The sequence below is a fragment of the Camarhynchus parvulus genome, chromosome 19 (assembly GCF_901933205.1).
Source record: "Camarhynchus parvulus chromosome 19, STF_HiC, whole genome shotgun sequence".
Taxonomy (NCBI): Eukaryota; Metazoa; Chordata; class Aves; order Passeriformes; family Thraupidae; genus Camarhynchus; species Camarhynchus parvulus.
This window is the reverse complement of record NC_044589.1, coordinates 7,894,040-7,915,667: the sequence shown is the minus strand read 5'-3', so window position 1 is coordinate 7,915,667 and position 21,628 is coordinate 7,894,040. Positions and strand designations below refer to the sequence as shown.

The window sequence follows — 21,628 nt, the reverse complement described above, 5'->3', positions numbered from 1 at the left end:
CTTTGGTAGATTAAGCTCTGTCAATAAAAATCTTCCAAGAAGACACAAGACTGTGACAATCTGTAATAGGGTTGGAATAATACCCATGCCTGCCTATGATTCAACCCTAATTCCAATGATTATCTGATATGTCCCACAAGCTTGCAATTAATCCATCATTGTCATAAGTATCAGGAATATAATACACTCCTAAAGTAAGCAAATTAAATTTCTAAGACAAACTAATCTTCTTACAGCAGGTAATTTTAGGAAGACAACTCATGCACATAGCATATTTCACTACTACACGCCACCTAAACATATGAACAAACACAATAAAATAAAATAGGGTTTTTTGTTCTCTATGTTTGTGAGCCACCTTTGGATTTCCATCCATTTCAACATTAGTATGGAAGATAAACATAAGCTTAGTCCAGTTTAAACATTCCTGCTTCACAATGCAGAAAACGATTCAATTATTGTGTTTCAGATGTTGGAAACCCCATCAGTCTTGCCAAAAGAAGGGGAATGGAAATAGCCTTTTTTGTCATGGTATCTGAGAGTGTTGTGCATTGGTGCCCTCTGCACACACTCCAGAGAACTGCAGTGCTTTGCTTTGGTTTAAAATCAACTTGAAAATGGTGTGAGAATTTAAATAATTAAACAGTTGTACAGGGGCTTAATGAAATGAATAAACCATTGCAATGACAAAGGGTTATATATTATTAATTTCAAGATAGCAGAAAATGCTATTTTTCCAAACTAGAAGTGTCATTGATTCAGTATTTTCACCAACAATTTACAATATTTTCCTACAAAAAGCCCTGTTTTCCCTAAAGAGAAGTGTCCTCCTTTCAAATAATACCTTATTCCTATTAAAGTTATTTAGAAAGCAACCAGTTCAGAAACCTACTTTTAAAAAATAAAACCAGGCTTTGGCTGGCAAACCTTTCAGAGGAGAAATTACCATTTACCATCTGCCTGTAGGACACCAGGGAAGCAAAGAGATGAGACTGTAACTGTTTGGGATTAGAAAGTAGAATTAAAATATGACTTACTGTTGAACCAATGTGCTTGGCCTTGTCTCTGGGCTGCCATCAGCAGTGGCTGTGAGTTACTGCAGAGGGCTCAGGTGGGGAGAACCCAGCAATAACAAACATCTGTGTGGCACATGATAAACAAAACAAAAAAAAGGAGCACTTTTTAACCAGACTTGACAGCTGATGGGAGATTAATCAAATTATCAAACCACGTTAAAAAAGAACTCAAGTATGCATTTTACCAGCAAGTCCTCTCACACCCCAGAGGTTTCATGCTGCAGAACAGACCCCAATATGTTGTGTGGCCTCATCACCTTGTGTGACAGCAGGATTACAGCACGCAGAACGGTGAGATGCACTCGCTGCTGTGTTCTGACACCTTTGAAAGTGATGTTTGTTGTTGGAAAGCCGTGCAGAGGCGTGAGTGTTACACGAGGAGCCTAAATGGAGCCCCACTGTTCCTTTGTGTGCTGTCCCAGCTCGCTGTGCTGCTGACAGACAGCACCATTAAGCAGTCATTAGCACCACGCCTGAAAGCTCGGCTTCTGCGGGTAATAACGGGGCTATTCAATATTTGGAGCCTTTGTAAGAAAGAGGGCACCTAAATGAGAATAATGAGGTCATTCTATGACATGCCCGAGGATATGAAACCATGGGTAACTTTTTAGCCCGTTTGATATGTGAACATATACGTTCAGCTGTGACAGATTATTTCTAGCCTTGGAAAAAAATAAAGCTGCTTCCATTAAATCACACCACGCAACATCAGCACCAAGTGGTAATCAAAACACTGTAAAACACAGCCTTCAAAACAATTCTGGGCAACCCAATCAAAAAGAAAACATATATGGAACAGATATGTGAAACAGAGCAAGGGGTTGAGACAGTGTCAGAAAAACAGTGAAATTTAACAGTTAGGAAAGGATTTTATCACTGAAAGGATTGTTTCCAATTCTGCTTTTTTTTTCTTCATCGAATGACATGCTATTTTGGCTTTGAAACGATGAACAAACTGAAATTTTAATTTTAGACCTGCTTCTTGCTTAGAGCAGTGGCTGTTTCTTGTAAAACTGGCTCACTTTCCCAACATTTCACAGAAGGTTTTGCACCCCGGGGCTATTTCAGGATTCCTGGTGCAGTGGAACAGCCTGCGTTGCAGGGGGGCTGGGCACCCCTGGGCACCACAGGCTCTTGGGCAGCCCCTGTTCCATGTCCCAGCTGTGAACCTACAACTGCACAGGTCTGGGGATTAACAGGTTTAGTTCATGGTTTAACACTCTTGTAAACAGCAGTAGGAAAAATCTCCCCTTTTTTTGAGTTATTTCCCATGTTTCTACCCTCAGAGGAGGTGTTCTGGAATTTTCATGGGTGTGCAAGAGTGGCATGTAGCTTTCAGGCTATGCTGGCCCCTCAGCTCTTTTGGGAAAGCTCAGTGACCTTTAGTGAACAAGACGACAGAATTATGGAATAGTTTGGGTTGGAAGCAACCTGTAAATGTTCTCCTGGAGCAAACAGGGATGTCTTCAAGTAGACAAGATTGCTCAGAGCCTGTCCAACCTGACCGTGGGTGCTTCCAGGGATGGGGCATCCACCACCTCTCTGGGCAGCCTGTGCTGGTGTTTTACCACACTCATCATGAAAGATTTCTTCCTTCTATCTACTCTGAGTCCACCCTGTTTTAATTTAAAACCATCACCCCTTGTCCTTGTCTGGTTTGGCCTCATTTTTACTTTCATTTTATTTTCATTTTCTATTGTTTTTAGGGGTGTCACACGTGAGCAGTTAGGGAGATCTGCATAACACAACTTCTCTGTATTCAGGTCCAGCATGGCTGGTGCTGTCAGGCCCCAAAAGCAGGGACACAGCTGCTGAAATCTCAGCTCCAGGAGCTCCCCCTGCCCTGGGCAGCCCCAGCTGGGGCAGCTGCTGGAGGATCAGGAATTGTGAGCCTGGCTCAGGATGCTGCCTGTGCTGGGAAGGACTTTTCCCTTACTGGCTCTTGGAGCAGCACCTTGCACCCACCTTGTGGGGAGGTGAAAAGAGGAAGAGGCCACAGCAACCACTGCCTGAGGTTTAAAGGAAGGAGGGTGGCTGCTGGAGCAGGTGAAACACTTGGTGCTCAGAGTTCCCCCTGTTGGCTGGCAGCTTCTCTTTGTACCCATACAAAGATACCCAGAGGGAAACAAGTGTGTGAGATGCCCAGAGGGAAAAAAGACTTTGCTGCTGCTCCACTTTCTCTCCTTTTAATTTCCATTTTCTTCACCTTATTGTTTTCAACAAGGGATTAACTCAGCAGTTCCATTTGGACTAGAAGGAAAGGTTTAATTCAAATTATTCAGGGACTCCAACAGGCTGTGTGTTAAAGTTTAGGACTTCATCTAGCCCTCAGCTAATTAAAGTGTTTTTTAATTAAAAAAGATTAATGAGTGATTGCCCTTTTTTAGTGGATACTTTTAAGATTAAGCCTCTCCAATATTATCATTGGAGTAATATGCACATGCCCTACCTGAAAGGCAATCACAAACACAGAGAATAGCACACAGTGTTTGTTTTATACTCCTAATGTTTCATTAGATGTTTGCTGGTTATGAATTATCTATCAGCTCAAACATAACTGTTAATTCTGGTTGCTACTTGAATCACTTCCCTGAATGTGAACAAAACACTGTCCTGGAAAAAGGGGAAGAGAGGAAAAGGGACTGCTCCATGGTATCTTTTTAGCACAAAAAATAAAGCCTTTTAAAATAGAGATTTTAAATACAGTGGTAATTGATTAGCAGAAGAGATAGAGAAGAAAATGTGGTTTCTCAGTGCTCTCTCAAACAAAAGGAGGTGTAACCCCTCTCACCAGCCTGGCTCAGCCCCTCTCCAGCTCCAAGATGGGCAGAATCAGGTTCCAAGAGTTGTTCCTGGGGGATTTTCACGCATCTTTATCTTACTCATGAGTTATACCTTGGGCAGTCTTTTTTCCAAGTTGGAAAAGTGGTTCTGCTGTTGATTCAATTACCTGCATAAATTGATATTTGAATATGACATGGATTCCTTAAAGACTAAAATCTGTGAAGTTCTATTAAAAGCCAATGGATAATGCAGGGTTATTGCAGGAGGCAAGCCTGGCTTTCCAATGTCGAGAGACATAAAATAAATAAATAAAAAGAAGATAGATGGTGTTTTTCATCAGTTGTTCAAATGCAGGATGGTTTAAACAATTTGAGTCGGTACTAATGAGTCTCACATTACCAGAACCTCATCAGCAGAATCTAAAAAATTGTATTTGAACTCTTTCATTGAAAGTTTCTATTTGGCAGAACAAAGTAATTGTTTGTCTCAAGCACAAAAATGCTGTTGAGAAGAAAGTGAAGCTGGTTTGGAATCTGCCAACTTAGGAATTCTCCTCTGGATTCCATTGTATCTGAACCACCTTACTTTTCACATGGCTACATAATTTGGATCACAGCATTTCTGAAGTTATTTAATGGCAAGAGCTGTCATGAAAAAAATCCCAACTTGCTGCCTTGTCACACCACTGCTGTTCACAAGAGGTAATTATGAAAAGGAGGATAATCTGCCAATCACAAGGGGGTTTTATAAGCTATGCCTTTTCCCATTGATTTTAATATAATATATATTTACCTTTCTAAAATTAGGATTCCTTTTTTCCAAAGGAATTAATGCTTGATAATAACTGGTTTGATTTTTTTTCTCCTCTCTAGTGTTCATAATGGCTTCTGGGCTTTTGGTTTACCCTTTTGGTTTCAACTCTGCTACTGTGAAGAGATTCTGTGAGAACTCAGACATCTACTATGCAGGAGACTGCCAGATTGGATGGGGGTACATGCTGGCAATTGTTGGGGTCATGTTGTCTGTCTTTTTACCATTCTTTGCAAAATATGCACCAAAAGAGCACATATCTCCAACTCCAATACCTACTATTTTATAGTATTTTATTATTACTGTTTAAGAACAGAACATTCCTGTCTACACTAATGGGCAGAAATTATTGAAGCACTTCCAGTTGGCTGTGTTGCTAAAGAGAGGAGAGGAGATGGGGAAGAGAAGGTCAGATTGACAAAGACCAAAAGTGCATTGAAAGTCTTCCGTAAGCACGAGCAGCGAACGCTCTGGAATTGAAATAGGATTAATCAGCAGCCTTTACACTGCTCTAAACAGATCATGGCATACTGCCTTAGACAAAAAAAAAATCAGTTTATCCTCAAAACATCTGTCTACCTCCCAGTTTCTTTTGTGTCTCAAAATTGTGAGTTTTAAAAGCTTCAATTCACTTTTGATATATTGTGAAATGTCAGAACTTTTATGAACCCAGTAACTTTAAAATCAATAATGATATTTTGTTACAATTATTTTGATTAGTGAAAAAGCACCTATGAGTAGCCACAGCCTAAAATTAAAATTGATAGCTAAAAAAAACTGTACACAAGAAAAGTTTCTTTTTAATCTATATATATTAGCAGCACCTGCATATTGTAAATTCTGGGCACAGTTTTTACTTCTGCTCTAATTGCCAAGATATAAAGACATCTTCATGAAGTCCTGGGTAAAACTGAAATTTCTTTTTTTCTGAGAACTCCAACTACTTCCAAAGGCTTCATGATGATTTAATACCTTAACAACAGGAAAAAAAATCCTAAGAATTTGTTCTCAGTATTTCTTAAATTATAATTCTAAGTGGACTTTAACAAAATGTTTTGAACTATGACAGCTATAGAATTTGGGTTTTGTTGTTTAAGGCTGAAAAGAAAAAATCTCTGTTTACAAAAATGTCTGTGCCCAATGGCCCTTATCTGCAGTGATAATACAAGCCAGAATGAACTAATTCCAGTATTTCCATTGCCATTGAGAGTCCAGATTGTAAAACAAAAAAGTGAAGTGAAATGCTATTGAACATGACCAGCAAAAATCTGCTGCTGTGTCAGAAGTACAAATGGCCATATTTCATTAGTCTGTATGGAACTTTTGTGAGGTCTGATTTCCACAACAGCACTGAATTCATTATTATCAAGCATTGAAATAAGTGCACTTGATTGCCTTAGGCAAAAGAAACATTGGGTTCTAATCTCACACCACTGTTGTGTTTTTTCATTTAAAATAAAATTTTAATTCTAATTCTCTTCTCTTCTTTTATTTTCTATTATTTATTAAAAAGAAAGATCACATAGATTATATTTAATTCAGAGGTGTACTTCTTAGTTTTGTATTTTGGCACAAACCAGGTGATCAAATTTATTATTCTTCACTTAGCTGAGTCCAACTGATTCCTGAATTTTTATTTTTTTTAATGGAAGGTGTACATGAAGGGACAGACAGAGACATGTTGAGGATGTATAAGAAAATGCAAACAGAACAATCACTGTGTTATTTTAATATACATCAAAGTCTTCTGCAGTCTTGTTTACATTCCTCACCCTTCTAAACTTCAATGGAACATTGTATTGTTTTCCAAAATAATTGTCCTGTTTTTATATTTCCATGCACTCTAAAAGCAATTTCTGCACATAAACTTAGCAAGTTATTTGAAAATGCAGATTCCAATGCAGAATTAAGTACATTGAGAAAGAAAGCAGGAGTGCTCTGCACTTCTGCTGACAGGGACTGAGAAATTAAATCTTCCACATATTTAACAAAATAGGCTGAAGGAATGCCCTAAAGTAAGAAGAATAAATTTCAGTCACTTCTGTATATTAATGTGCTTTTCAGTGATGTCTTACACTTTTTTTAATGAATGGCTGAGATTGATAATTTTCATGTGAGAGTCAGAAAAGTGAGGAATAACAAACAACATGCAAAAAGAAAAGAATCACCACATAGTAGAAAGACAGAGATGCAGGCTTTTCTTTCCTAACCAACCTGTGCCTTTACACTAGAACCATTATACAAGACAGGATCAATATGGTCAAGAAAAAAAATCACCCAACAACTGAAAAATGTTGAGTAGTGTGTATAAACTGTATTGAGTAGGGTTTTTTCTGTTTTGTGTAATGTTTACGACTGTTCACTTAATGTTTCACTAGAAAAAGTGATTTGTTAGTGTCAAATAGAAACTTCTTTTGCAAAGATCTAAACACTTCCTGAAAAGAAAAATTAATTTAGATTTTTATTAACAGCCATAACATACCTAGTAGACAAAGGACCTACTCCTGTCATTACTTATTAACCTAAGTTTCACATGTGCAAAACTGGAAGCATCAATCACATAACTGGAAGCAGTTTTAAATTACTGTTACAGCAGTCTCACAATTCACAACACTGCTGTACCAAAACCTTTACTTCTTAAAGCTCAGCTTCTCTTGTGCAAATCATCAACCTCTGCATCCTGCAAAATTCTGCACCTTTTATGAGTCAAGCTAATGCTTCCATTAGGAGCTTCCTTTAACATTTTATAACATTTTAATAATATTTAAATAAATCAAACACATGTACATGACCTTTACAACTGGCAAAACCTTCCTTGAAGCATCCATGCTCTGAGCCCACCTCACACTGAAGGTGTGGTGATAATTCCAGTGATCCTTGCAGCAGTTGGTAAAGCACATCCTTTAGATCTCACCTGCTGCTGACAATGCCTGTGCTCACACTGACAGATCACTTTTTAAAATAAAGACTGTCTGCGCGTTAAACTGTGTAAAAGCGTTTTCCTGTTACAATTTGCTGGACCAGGTTCAAGTTTTATTCTAAATATATAATTTTTTAAGTGTAACTAAAAGCTGTATTTTCCATTAATGTGTTTCTGCGTTGACTAGCTGGCTCCTTTTTAGAATATTAACTGTTTTCTGTATTTGACTTGTTGGATACAATATTTCAATTATTTTAAATGTGAAATTTCCAATTGCCAACACTGTATAATAAAATACTAAAAAAAAAATCCCCATACTGTTTGCTATTTTCTTGACAACTCTTTTGTTTTGCAATTCCCAAGAGATTTGCTACAAAGCTTCTGAAATAGGGGAAAAGGAAATAGGAACAGCAGGAATAACCTATGAAAGGTAATGTTTGAAGGCAAAGGCACATAAACATGTACATGGTCCATCTGTCATGAAAGATATTTCCATGGCAAAGGCAAGGAAGTTCTGTGCTCTAATAATTACTTCTTTTCTACTTCCTCTGTGTCCTTGGGAATCTTCCTACAGCCTCAGGGTCTGTTGTTATTTTATAGAGGTATTATACTGACTATTTATTTTTTTCAAAAAAACATGAATCAGGCAACACATAAATGGGAACCCAATGAACACAACACAGCATTTGCTGGATAACACAGCACAGTGATATTTTCAAATGTTTAACCAGATTTTCACTGGTAGTTTTGGTAAATGTTGTAGCATGTCCAGCCTTTATGGATAACAATTAGTTAAAACTGGGGTTTGGACAACCATTTTGACTTTTACATTTCATTCATAGTTTTTACATATGCTGTCATCTCAACATCTGCAATTTTAACAAAGTCTTGGAAAGTGTTCTGTTCTTGAGCAGTTGCTGGTCTTACAGAGACGCACTTGAAAATGTTCTTTTTTGCATCATAGGTTCCCATGCACCTGTGCACTCGACCTCTAATGAGTCGTGGAAGCTCACGGTCCTTCATCAAAGCATAATAAACACATAGAACAATTACATCACCTCACATAAAAGCTCTCCACATGGCTGCTTTCTGGGGGCTACATCAAACAGAAAACCTCTACATCAGCTTTGTTCCTGCTACCAGATACTTAAAAGCTAAACTCAAAATCTCACCTGTTTTTCTGAAACAGAAGTCTGAGGATGCCTAAATAGTGACTATTGCTCTAAATTGGGAACAATATGATAAAAACATTCAGCCTGCCTTTTGCACTGTGAATTTGTGTTTTCTTTGAAAAGGATTGGTGCTAGTGGTGACTATGTTATGTGTGGACACAGAATACTCACAATTTCATAAAACACACAAGGCAGGGTCTCCTTTCCATCTCTCAGAAGAAAGTTCTTTGCTCCATATGCTCCAGGTGTGACTGCAGAATCCAGTGTGCCTATCCCATTAAGCAAAAATTAGTGATTCCAATACTAATTATATTAAAAAATATTGTAAAACTGTATCACTCTACAGAAGATTCCTACTAAACAGGAAAATTAACACGTTCTAAAAACAAGGAAAGAAACAGGATAGAAAAACTTGATGGTGGAGGATGACTGAAGTGCAAATTTTGTACCTGTTTCAGTCACGTTTGATAGCTGAATGGAAGGGAAATAAGATGGTGTTCATGCCAGTATTTTGTGGGTTTAAGTTATTTCAGCCATTGAAAAATTCTCACTTTGTGTTGCCCTAGCATTATTATCAGATTATATTATTATAATCTACAATGCTTACCTAAAACTTCAAATAACAGTGCAGTTTTATAGGCATATTGGCTCCAGTGCCTCACACTCTGAATGACTGCAGACAGGATCCGCAAAGAATTCTTGTTTATTTTAGTTTTCACTTGAGATGATGAAATTTCCTTTCAGATGAAGACAAAAGATTAAGTTAGACATACACGCTTGCAATTACAAAGGGGACATAGGCTTTTATTTATTATGTTAAATAGGCAATAATTACATTAAAATTCAGAGCATTTGTTCAGAATACTCTAAAACTCCCTGCCATTTTATTGAGGATTTTAGATTATTACAGTATGAAAATCTCAATTCTAAATTTCCAGAAGCTCCAGGTTTTACTAAGGCAGCTTGGGCTGATGAAAACCTCATCTTCCACCAGTTTTTTTTCTTTACTACTTTCTTTATTGTGTCTTTCCTATTAACCCTGCCCGTAAGTTTTACCTGACTTTTATCTTCTGGGACACAACCAATTTGGTTTTCATTCATTTTATTTTGCTGGGTATTGTAGTTAAATTTATATGCTGGACTATGATCCTGCAGACTTCTTGCCACAGTGTTGGGTTTCACTGGCCACTTTCCTTTGGATGTGTCTGTTTTGATGAGCTGGGATGGGTTACGACTGTCAGGGTGGTTTTGCTGCTGGACAGTTTTCAAACTGCTTGGAAAGTTCTCAAACTTCTGAGAAGTTCCATTATCAGATCTTGAAGTTGCTGTTTTACCTAAAGGAGTATATTCATTTCTGTTCCTGCAACACAACAGTTCAGTATCACAGTACCTCTTCTGAATACTGAGCTATGTGATTAAAGTGTATAAAAGCAATCCATAAATTGTTGATTTAGCTTTAAATATCTCCAAACTCACTTGAGTTTACACCAAATTTATCCATATACAGGGCAGTGATTACACCTGTGCATAAATCCATCTGACTTCACCAGGCCTTAAAAACCTGCTCAGTTATTGTCCTGCCCTGTGTAATGGATCTTTCCTGACCCAAAATTCACATTTTTTCATAACTCTAAAATAAAATAAACAAGGTTTCCTCTGAGAGTGAGATTAAAAGGGTTGCTTTGACTGCTACAGGCATATGGGAAAATGTGAGATGCATTTTCACATAAGAACAAAAAGGAAGGGTAATAGACATTAAAGGCTTCACCAACCTGCAGGCAGACACGTTTTTCCCAGCATTTGCTAAATTAAACTTTGATGCATTTGGTGGTTTCATAAGGGAAGGAGCCATCGGATGTTCTGCTTGGCTTTCAAAGACAAGTTTAAAGTATCAGTGACACAGCAGCAGCTTTATTGTAAGACACACATGGATTGTTCAGGAAACAACATCCAAATAAAAATCAAAAAAGCAACAAGTAACTTGCTTTTTACATACCCACTGTTTACTGCTTTCTGCAGTTCATCCACTTCTGGGTTTGCAGCTCCCCAGCCTAATTTTCAAAAGACAAAGGATGGAATATTGATAAAAATGGAAAAGACTGAAAGGTAGTAAGTCTTTGTAGGCTTCCAATTCTGCTTAATGTCCCACAAACAGACTCACATAGGAAGGAGGAAGAAAAAAGAAATAAGGGGAATGTGATCCTTTGATATTTGTAATTATAAGACAACTTCGAACAAGTAGGTTGCTTCTCTAGACAATAGTTCAGTTACAAACATTAGACTTATTAGCAACAGAGATTTCATTATAAGAAAACTTTGAAACTTTATTACAAGTAAAACATAATGAAAGCACTAAAAGCAGAGTTCTGCACCGTTCTTTCCAAGCCCAATTTGAAGAACAGAAGTTCCTTTCTGAATGACAAGAAAGACATCTTACAAATGTTTCTTCTTGTAACACAGGACTTGAATGTTGATTGAAATCAACTGAAAACAAAAGGTCAGTTTCAAGAGACTCTATTTAAATGCCAGTGCTACTTCATTCTCCATCACACAAAGAGTCAAACTCCCTCTAGGCAAGAAGTATAAAAAGCTCAATTGTACAGAGGAGAAAGAAATTTCCTGGAGGACAATTTTTACATAATGAACTTTTCAGAAATAGATATAAAGGATGCATATAGTTTTTGATAAAGACAATGTCTGATTTCATAGAATACAATCAGTAAGCTAAGATTTATTTGGATTTAGAAGCAGTAAAAAAAAAAAAAAATGTCTTATTTACCAAATGATGAGGGAGAGAAGTCATAACTACGAGTCCCAGAACCAGTCCCTGGTTCATTTTTAAGTGGATTTGAAGTGAGGGGCTGTCTAGTTCTTTTTTTCTGATTGAACAGTGGTACAGGCAGACAACCTAAAATTAAATTTTAAGTAATGCTATATTAATCCCAAAAGGATACACAACCTATACTTAAAATAAGTAAATAAAATTAATTAATTATTTTACATTACACATAGGAATTGCATTTAATAAACACATAAAAGGCCATTCCCTCACTGAACTTATGTTCCCAGCCCTCTGTCCTGCACATAATCCCATTAATGAAACCTTTCCCTCAGTGACCAGTTCCCTGAACCCATCTAAAATCTCGCCCTGTGCTGCAATAAACAGGTAATCCATGCAAGTCCACTCAGGAAATGGAGATTTAGGGCTAAATACTGAATATCCTGTATGAATACTACATACATAAATGTATTTTATGTGTCTACAAAAGCATAATGGGGTGTGAACAAGAGGGCACAAAAAAAGGGCTGGTACCTGCTGTGCTGCGAGCCGAGGTGTCAGCTAAATTCCTTTTCATTTCTTTGCTGAATCTTAACAGGCAGCAATGGACTGATTTCTCCAAATGTGCTGTATGGAGGTCAGATAAACAAAGCAAAATAATTAATGCTGCAAACAAATCCAAATTTCACATGATTTTATGGCAGTTTCTCTTAACACTGCAGCGCCAGTGACTGACAAACCCTAAAACACAGAATCAGCTGTAGTGAATTAAAAAGATCCACAGGTGCACACCCAAGATGCAATCTGCTCTTTGAAGATTCCAGGCCCTGAGGGAGTGGGGCTGAGGGTCAGGGCCACGTTGAGAGTCAGCGCTTACCGGGCTGAGGGAGAGACCTCAGGGACGGGGCTGAGGGCAAGTCCTGAAGGTCAGCGTTAAGGGTCAGCCCTGAGGGTTCAGCCCTGAGAGACAGGGCTGAGCGTCAGTCCTGAAGGTCAGCCCTGAGGGACGGGGCTGAGGGTCAGCGCTAAGGGTCAGTCCTGACGGTTCAGCTGTGAGGGACGGGGATGAGGGTCAGCCCTCAGGTGACGCCCTGAGGCGAAGCGCGCCAAAAATAACGGTCACTGGTCCGCGCGTTCGCTCCTCAGGCGGTGCGGAAATGGCGGGAAGGCGAAGCCCCGTTCCCAGCCGCTGAGGGCACGGCGGGAGCCGCCGAACCCGGCCGGGAGACACAAGAACCCTTTAATCACCCCCTCGATGAGATTTCATTAATTACCCCCGCCCCTGAGGAACCGGTGTAGTGTCATCCTCAGAAAGCCCGGCGTAGGAGCTGAATCTGCAGAAGCGTGTGGAAGAAAAAGTGGCTGTAAATAAAACTAAAAGCATTCTTCACCCTGTTTGTATCTTCAGCTTTTACACATGGCTGGTTGCTGCCTAAAATCTGAGTGCTTGGCACGACTGGATCTTGTCTTGTTTTAGTAAACCTTTTCCTTCAGAAGCACTCCCAAAGATCTGTATGTAGAACATCAAACCAATCTGGATTCTTACTAAACTAAATATCCCATATCCTTTTTCAAAGTGTGAGTATTGGCAAAGCACAGGAATAAGGGATGGGTCCCAGTATTTAACCCTGAAGAGTGAAAACTTTCCATGTGAATTTCCATTCATTCCCAAGTTGGCAGGTCCTGGGACACCAGGAGTTAAAAAGTGTTTGGATGGGAACTCCTCTAAGGGGATAAAAGAAGCTTCCATGGGTTTAATTCCTAAATTCATGTTTGGAAATTCACTGTCTCTGTCCTAAAAACTCTCTTAGGAGACAAACTTCTTGCATGTTAATTAAGTGCACAAACATCTCTGTGTTTCATTCAGCGCTTTGGAAGGAATTACAACCATTACAATGCCAGCAGGAATAAAAGATAAACTAAATGTTCCAGCCCTGCATGTTTGCATTTTGCTGTTTACTCTTCAAACTTCTGCTGTGTTTAAATTCAACAAACCCAGATTCAGAGTGTGAGTTGTGTTTTTGGGTGTTGTCACTCCCCATGCTGGCACCACTGCTGAAGAGAGATAGGGGTCAAAGGATAGTACACACTGTCCAGTGCTGTAAAATGCAACTTTACTGCTTTGTTTAATAAATTACTCATTCTGATTTAATATCTGACAGCTCCTAAGTACAGAGTAATACAGTTGAGTATTTGAGCAAACAGTCTCTCTGTATTAACTCGCTGTAAGCTTCAGCAAAATCTGAGTGCGTGAACCGAAACAAAGAGAGCAACTTCTGTAGAAATTATATTCCTGGCAGAACTATTTTAGATAAATCCTGTGCTCAGCTTTTCCTAGACCTACAGTCTGTCAGCCTGGGATATAAAGCCATTCAGGCACTGGCCAAATATTCTCTCAGTCACTGGAGTATAATCTTAATAAAAAAGAATTGTTCAATAAACATTCTTTATTCTCTTGCAATCTAATATTTGTTATGTTTATATCATGAGTCATATACCAATTGCAAATACTTCTGTCGTTTACAGCAATAAAGCTTATTTTTCTGTTAATAAGTCCTTTTATTCTAAATGTTTTGATTCTCAGGATGGAAGTTACAGCTGGTCTTTGGCTTAAGCTTCAGAAGCCTTTCTGAACGCTTTTGGAAATGGAAGAGAAGTTGCTGACTAAAGTTTTTTGGGGAGAGAACAGAACTATTGTCCCATCGTGGTCTAGATCTGTTTCCTTTTTAATAAAAGACTGCAAAAGTTAGAGGGTTGTCCCTGGCAAAGTTGTTTCAATGTGTTAGAGGTCTGTGTTAGCAGATCCCGAGATAGAACTGGAGCCAGAACTCTGGGTAAGTCAGTTGTGGATAAATTGCACTGTAATTTCAGCTTATGTTCCTTCTAATCACTGTTCGTAGGATTTCTAAAACAAAAAAGGTCGTACAAGCCACGACATGCATTGAGGAACTTAGCTGTACTTTGGCTTTTTTTAGATGAAAATACTTGATGTTTCAGCATTGTGTGCTGGACTAGAGCCAAGATACAATTCTTATTTTGCTGATTTTGCTCACTTTAAATCAATCTGCCCTTATATAATATAATCCTTATGTAACTTCAAACATACACGAGAATACCTGTTACACCTACTTTGCAGTGCAAAAATGCCTGATATTTAAGTGTAAAAACAGTGTTTTCCACTGTCGATTAGCACAGGATTTCCCTATAGATCATACATTATAAAGACTGCCCAGAGTTAACTTTTGGACTGTGGAACAGTGCCATTAACAGCCTCGGAGATGTTACTAAATACAGAAACTGAAGGGGAGGCTCCTTGGGGAGGGAGGTTGGAAAATCCCGCCTCAAAACTGAGTTGAGAACTGTTGGGAGAAATCCACTCACTTTTTCTTTTGCGTCTGACCTAACTAGAAGAAAGACTCTCCTACTGGAAAGAATTTATTTTATTTTTTTCCCCCCCTCAGAGAGAAAAGTTTTCCTGGAGCATGAGCTCCCCGTGTGCCCGGGTGAGACGGGTCGGGCTCTTCGGGGGCACTCACGGCAATGAATTATCGGGGGTGCTGCTGGTCAGGCACTGGCAGCAGGATGGAGCTGAGATCCAGAGAGCAGGAGTGCAGGTGAAACCATTCCTCACCAACCCCAGGGCTGTGGAGAGGTGCACCAGGTACATTGACTGTGATCTCAACCGGGTTTTTGACCCCGAGAGCCTTGGGTAAGAGCAGCTGTGCTTTCTGTTGTTCTGCTTTTTCTGGGTTTTAAAATTCTTTCCTGATTAAAATGTTGAACACAAGTTCCCCTATTACTTTAACAGTGCAGTCACATAATTGAAATTACTGACCTTTAACCCAAAAAAAGAACAAATTGCATGTGTTAACAGACTCACTTCTATTGCTGGTAGAATCAGTCTCAAACCAACACATTATCTTAAACATAATTTTAAATTGGCATTAGATGAGCTGCATTTGTGTGAATTGGAGTACCACTGTTCTGAGTCAGAGTCATCATTGCTCATGTCTTGTGCAATTCAGTTTGGGAGCTCTTCTGAATACAATTAGACTTCCAAGAAATAGCAGATAAAAGCAATTAAACGTAGACATCTGAGTATCTGAAAGAATGGCACAGAAATCAGAGAAGTGTGTTTAATTCCAGTTATGTTCTAGTAAAAGGTGAAAACTTGAAATTAGAAAAGCTTGAAGCTAAAAATAATCTCTTCTAAGGCAAAAGCATAGCCAAAAACCTGAATAATTTAACTGACTCATTATTTTAAAGGAAATACTGTCTGTAATTACTTTAAAATAGTAACTGATTTTACATTTTTAATAGGATTTGATGTTTCTGTGCTTTTGAGACATCTATTCCTGAGGTGTACTTTGCTATATAAACCTTCTTAGTAGAGTTGCTCACCAAGTAGTTCTGTTTCAGAAAAGTTTTAATGGCAAAGGTGAATATCACAGAAAGGAATACTTACTGTATATATTTTGCAGGCAGTTATTCTTATCTTACGCTTCTTTCCATCTGGCTTTTCATCTTAGAATTTTGTTGTTGATTATTACATCTAAGATAAGCAGATGTTAGCACATAAGTATTGAGGCCATTCTTATAATTGTTTATTTTGGAAAAACATACAAAAAAAAAAGGTAGTTTTGTTTGGTTTCAGCTGCTTTGAACACAGAACACCTGAAAAAACACAAGATTAAGACACTTGCAGGTTTCCTTCATATTTAGCTACTATTTCTCAGTAAATACTATGAAATTGCCTGGTCCTATTTCAGCTCTACTGAGTGTTTGAAGTACCTGACCCTGGTCCCTTAAGTGTAGAACCTTCAAAATCATGAATTACTTTACAAAATAAGAAAAAGGAGACTGTAATCTTGATACTACTGAAATCAACGGTGTAAATCTCATTGGCTTCAATAAAAAGTATTAATTAACAGTTTTGTGTGAAGAAATGTTGAATTTCAAAGGTGGAGCTAAAGAACAGAAAGGTGGATTATGTGATACACAGTCTCCTGAAATTACAGCAATTAAAACTTTGGAGGAACAGATTTGAAGCAGCAAAATCTTCACTGAGCTTTAAGAAAGAATAGACTGTGAAAGTCTGGTCAGATCATGAGAAGACAAGAAATAAAACAAGTTAGAAAAACCCTTGAGGGTGATGTCCAAGGCAGAACATCATGAATTGATGTCTCAATATGGTCTCCAGCAGGAGGGGGGATCCAGTCTTGGAAGTGCTCTATGTTGTTGCTAAATTTTTAGTTAGTTTTATTATGCATAGGGGGAAATTTTGGGATGTAAGGAGAAAAAGTTTCCAGCCAAAATTTGATTAAATAATTCTAATACCCTTCTGCACAAGACACAGAATAATAAAGCAAATTTAATAAAAAAAAAAAAAATTACTAGACAGTCATACTTGATTTCTTCAACCAATTCAGCCAATTTTAAGTTTGGTAATTAAACAGGTGATTTCAACTCCAGTCAATTTTGGATTTAAAGTGAAAAGAAAAGGCTAATACATATTTTGTTGACTGTAAAGCCATGGAATGAGCTCACTAATTTCTTTGTGCTGATATTAACAGCAGGCCAGTGGTGGAAGATATTCCATATGAAGTGAGGAGGGCTCAGGAAATCAATCATATATTTGGTCCCAAAGGTAGTGATGATGCCTATGACCTTATTTTTGACCTTCACAACACCACTTCTAACATGGGTGGTACCATTATTCTTGAAAACTCCAGGGATGACTTTACAATTCAAATGGTTCATTATATCAAGGTAAAACTAATTTAAATGAACTATTAAAATACATTATTAGTTGTAATGTTGTATTACTATATATTATTTTGTAGTTTCTTTAAATATACTATTTTTTCTTCTGCAAAACTGTTTAAAATATTTCATTACTCATAGGATGAATTTTTTTAATCAGAGGCAACTATTAATATGATTATAATATCAGGTAATTCAGATTTAAACTCATCATATCTTCATGTATTAAAATGAGCATTATTAAGACTAATGGGCAAAGAGGAATACTTAGAATAACATCTATGAAAATTAATGCAGTTTAATCTGCTTTCACACTGATCTGTCAGGAACTTGGATAAATTTGGGTTACACATGCTAAATAGTTAAACCTTAATTTCATTAAATAAAGAGATGTAACAAATAATGGAAGTAGGTACTGACAATGTTCCCTTATCAGTGATGTGTCTTTAGCAGCTGTTTGATTCCGCTGTTCCTGAAGCTGATAAGTTTTGGTAGAGTGAGGTTTGCAGAAGTGTATGCCTAAAGCATAATTTGCTTTAATTCTGGTGGCCTGGACAGTGACTGATGGAATCCAGTTGGGCCAATGGTGTGGTTTGGTTTTTTTTTTCCTTAGAAACAAGGTCTTTTCAAACATTTTTTTTCTTATTACATGTATTATTTTTAAATGATAATAAAAATACATGAAGATCTAAAAAGCTTTTGACAGAAATTACATGAAGAGTAATGGTGGGCAGGCATCAAGAAAGAAGCCTCAAGTAGCAAAAATGCCAATAAAGGAGATTAAAACGAGGCTTAATTCACAATCTGTATCCCCATAAGAGAACTAGCGTCTAACCTTAAATAAAATAGTTGAAATCTGCTCTATGGTATTTCAGTTCTCCCTTTTGGAACCATGCTGAGGAGATTTTTTTTCCTCTGCTGGCAGTTCCAGACTAGAACTGTGCTCAGTTCTGGTTCAGAGGAGCTGCCTGGCATCACTTAATGGGACAGACACCAACAAACACAGCTTTGTGCATTTTCTAAAGATGTCCTACTTCCTTGAGGGCCCTGAAATAAAGGCAACATATTGAAGACATTGTGTAAATCACTTCTGCATCAGTAATCTTTTGTGGCACAACATTTGAAACCCTTTTGCATGACAAAGGTTTTTAAACCATCTCCACAGAACGCTTTGGCTCCAGAACCTTGTCCTGCTCTGCTGATTGAACATCCCAGCCTGAAATATGCAACAACTCGCTCTGTGGCAAAACATCCTGTTGGTAAATATCAAACCTAAAGGCTCTTTCAACCCAGCAGCAATGATTTGGAAATATGGCTGTTTTCAGGTGTGTTCACTGCCTTATGCAGAGTGCTCTGAGCACCAGGAGCTGCTTGTCTGACAATATTTACCAAAATGAATGGATGTGATTATCCAGTCTTCTGAAGAACTCTGATTTACACAATCATTACATAACACAGAAATCCTTAAACTCAATTAACCCACTTTTTGCAGAAAATATTTATAATATATGACAAGGACTTGCTTGCCTTAAAAACCCACATAATTCTGTGCCTTACAATCCCTCTTAAACATTAAATACTGGTCCATCAGGCATTTATTTTTGCTGTGCATGTGATGTGTGGTGGTGACATTAAGTGACATTAATGATCTGGCCTCATCTCCAACCAGGTGTGGAGGTGGGGCCCCAGCCACAAGGTGTTGCCAGAGCTGATGTTTTGGACAAAATGAGGAAGATTGTCAAACATGGCCTTGATTTTGTGCAACTTTTTAATGAAGGTAATGAGAGGTTTCAGCATCCTGTGTCCTGTCAGTGGAGTATTTTAGGAGAATATTTTAAAAAATTACATTTTACAGTTAAACAGCTAAAAGGCGGGGGGGAATTAAAAAATTAAAATCAGGCCTGTGTACTACCTAAAATACACTCTGACAAAATAAGTATTTTTAATTATTTCAGAGTATATTTTGTCAGTAGGTTGGGGTTTTTTTTGAAGTAGAAAGAAAAGAATACAGTTATGCATGTCAGAATTTCCATTATTGTGCTGGAATAGTAAAGATTAAGTACCATTGATATTACTCTGTGCTGTGCAACACTAGCAAACAGACCTTTCATTGATTTCCCCATCTACAAAATAGGTCTTTTTACATGAAAAGTAGCATTTCAGCAGCAAATTTAGACTTGAACTTCATATGCCCCAATACATGACTGGACCATCTTTCTACAATTTGGCTTTGAGGGGACAACCTGATGATTTGAGCCATTCTGCAGAGAATAAATAATGCAATGTTCTTTTTAACAGGCAGTTTTTCATCTTGACATTAAATTACATTTATTCTTTCTAGGCAAGGAATTTCCACCATGCACAATTGAAGTTTTTAAAATAATGGAGAAAGTAGATTATCCCAGGAATAAGAATGGTGAAATTATTGCAATAATTCATCCTAAACTACAGGTAAATTCTAGAATAGTTTCCTTTTGTGACATTTTCTACTTATTCCTGTGTTGCCTTCTGCTACATTGTTGTATATTTTAGTAATAAATATTTAAAATGCCAATATTGCCAAAGGATTTTATTGAATATTTTAGACCTCCCCTAGGGTTAAGTTCTCTCACTAAGGTCATACATTCATTATTTCAGGAACTGTCTTGGGAATCACTGAATCTAAAATCACTACAAAAAAAAACCAATAGGACAGCTTATATTTTAAAATATAAATCTAATTTTTAATTCTAAAATGAATGTGTTTTCAATTTGCAATCAATTGTGAGCATCTGAAGTTTCCTTCTAGTTCACTTTACCAGCGAATTCTGAAAATGAGGGCCAGACACACAAAATGAGGTATTAAGATTAAACAATTACTTTAAAAGCTTTTACCATAAACTGCAGAAATTTGCATAATTAGCATTAACTCAAGAATCACTTAAAATATACAAAAACCTGAAAGTAAATATATTCTGTTTCTTTTCTTAAGGATCAAGACTGGCAGCCACTGAAGAATGGTGATCCTCAATTTTTGACTCTTGATGGAGAAGTTATTCCATATCAGGGGGACTGTACAGTCTATCCAACATTTATTAATGAAGCTGCATATTATGAAAAGAAACAAGCTTTTGTAAAAACAGAGAAAATCAAACTCTCTGCAAAACACCTCAGGTTGTCAGAGAAGAGCACTTCTTAAGAGCTTTGTTCATATAAAAAGTGAGTTTCTTTGTGAAGTCCAGGGTCATTCAGTAGTTACTTGTGGGATACATAAATGCAGAATCCAATTTTAAATTGTAATTTAATTAACCTTGCTGAGCACTTTGAGATCTATTGTCATAATCCTGATTATGACTCTGTTTATTGTTCTAATAGACTCCTGTAGATGCAAAGAATTTATAAATATTTTTGTGAAGTTTTTATGAAGAAGCTCATCCACAGTACTCCATTATATACAAAATTTACAGCTTTTCTACTTCATAACCCCAAACCTCAATAACAAACACTTTTTACAATGGGTTAATCCTTTAAATTAATTCCTCAGGTAAACACACAAAATGTGAGACAAAGGAGAAGCTGGGCAGAGAGAAACAGGGGGAGGGTGTGTATAATAAATTATATTATCTGCATATGTGACTGACCCCCACTGTGCTGAAGTGGAAGCCTTGGGGCTTATTTTGTTTTTATACTTACAAACATTAAAATAAGCTAAAAGCAGGATTTCAGAGAAATATACTCTAAAAAGCTTTACATTTCACTTTAGTGTATTTCACAGTTAATTCAAGCTGCTTCTGATTTAAGGCAAGATTTAGACAGTTATTCTGGTTTTGATGAACAGCAATGCACAAACCATACCTGAGTATTCCAGAATGGAAATTAAGAAGAATTCCATATGGGGAGACTTGTTCTGTATCTGTAGAGACAAAGCCTGTCATAACATCTTAAAAAGAGAAAAAAATGGGGGTTTAATTAATTTTCTAAGGTTGTTTTGTATATATTTGACAAGTAGGTGGTAAACATTAAGAATTTTGCATAAGGACACATTAATTATTTACTGAAAGATTAATTATCCAGATAACTCCTATATTCTACCTTTGAAAAGTGATGTCACCCTCATTTACTATTAAATTTAATAGTATTTTTTCCTTGCCTTTGTGTAACTCCTATGGCAATAAAATAAAAAAAGCAAAGGACAGAATGTTGATTGAATGACAAATTTTATTTCCTTAATTTAAATAAACATAGTATAAAAAGCACAGAATTACCTGCTCTAGCCATTATTCAGAGTATCTGGAGACAGCACATGGTGGATGTGAGGTGGCCAAGCTCTGTGGCCACACAAGGA

The 21,628-nt window shown here is 37.4% G+C and overlaps 3 protein-coding genes across 3 annotated transcripts in view; 2 read left to right on the top strand and 1 right to left on the bottom strand.

Annotated features, from left to right (window-relative positions):
• LOC115911716 (transmembrane protein 211-like) overlaps positions 1 to 7,904 on the top strand; it is a 57,522-nt gene extending 49,618 nt beyond the window's left edge. Inside the window, exon 3 of the mRNA XM_030962897.1 lies at positions 4,733 to 7,904. Coding sequence (XP_030818757.1) covers positions 4,733 to 4,959 — 227 coding nt within the window. The 3' untranslated portion in view covers positions 4,960 to 7,904. The remainder of the gene's footprint in view (positions 1 to 4,732) is intronic.
• On the bottom strand, positions 1,290 to 12,152 carry SPATA22 (spermatogenesis associated 22). Its single transcript, XM_030962896.1, is given in 9 exon segments — positions 1,290 to 1,388; positions 1,391 to 1,510; positions 8,934 to 9,031; positions 9,370 to 9,499; positions 9,819 to 10,122; positions 10,535 to 10,630; positions 10,759 to 10,813; positions 11,542 to 11,670; positions 12,076 to 12,152. Coding segments are annotated over 9 exon segments (1,074 nt in total). The 5' UTR covers positions 12,119 to 12,152.
• Positions 12,153 to 14,861: 2,709 nt separating this feature from the next.
• Positions 14,862 to 20,660, top strand: ASPA (aspartoacylase). Its single transcript, XM_030962513.1, has 6 exons — positions 14,862 to 15,250; positions 17,115 to 17,310; positions 18,470 to 18,563; positions 18,974 to 19,081; positions 19,646 to 19,755; positions 20,276 to 20,660. The coding sequence occupies exons 1-6, from the start codon at positions 15,024 to 15,026 to the stop codon at positions 20,480 to 20,482; spliced, it is 942 nt and encodes a 313-aa protein (XP_030818373.1). The 5' UTR covers positions 14,862 to 15,023; the 3' UTR covers positions 20,483 to 20,660.
• The last annotated feature ends 968 nt before the right edge of the window (positions 20,661 to 21,628 follow it).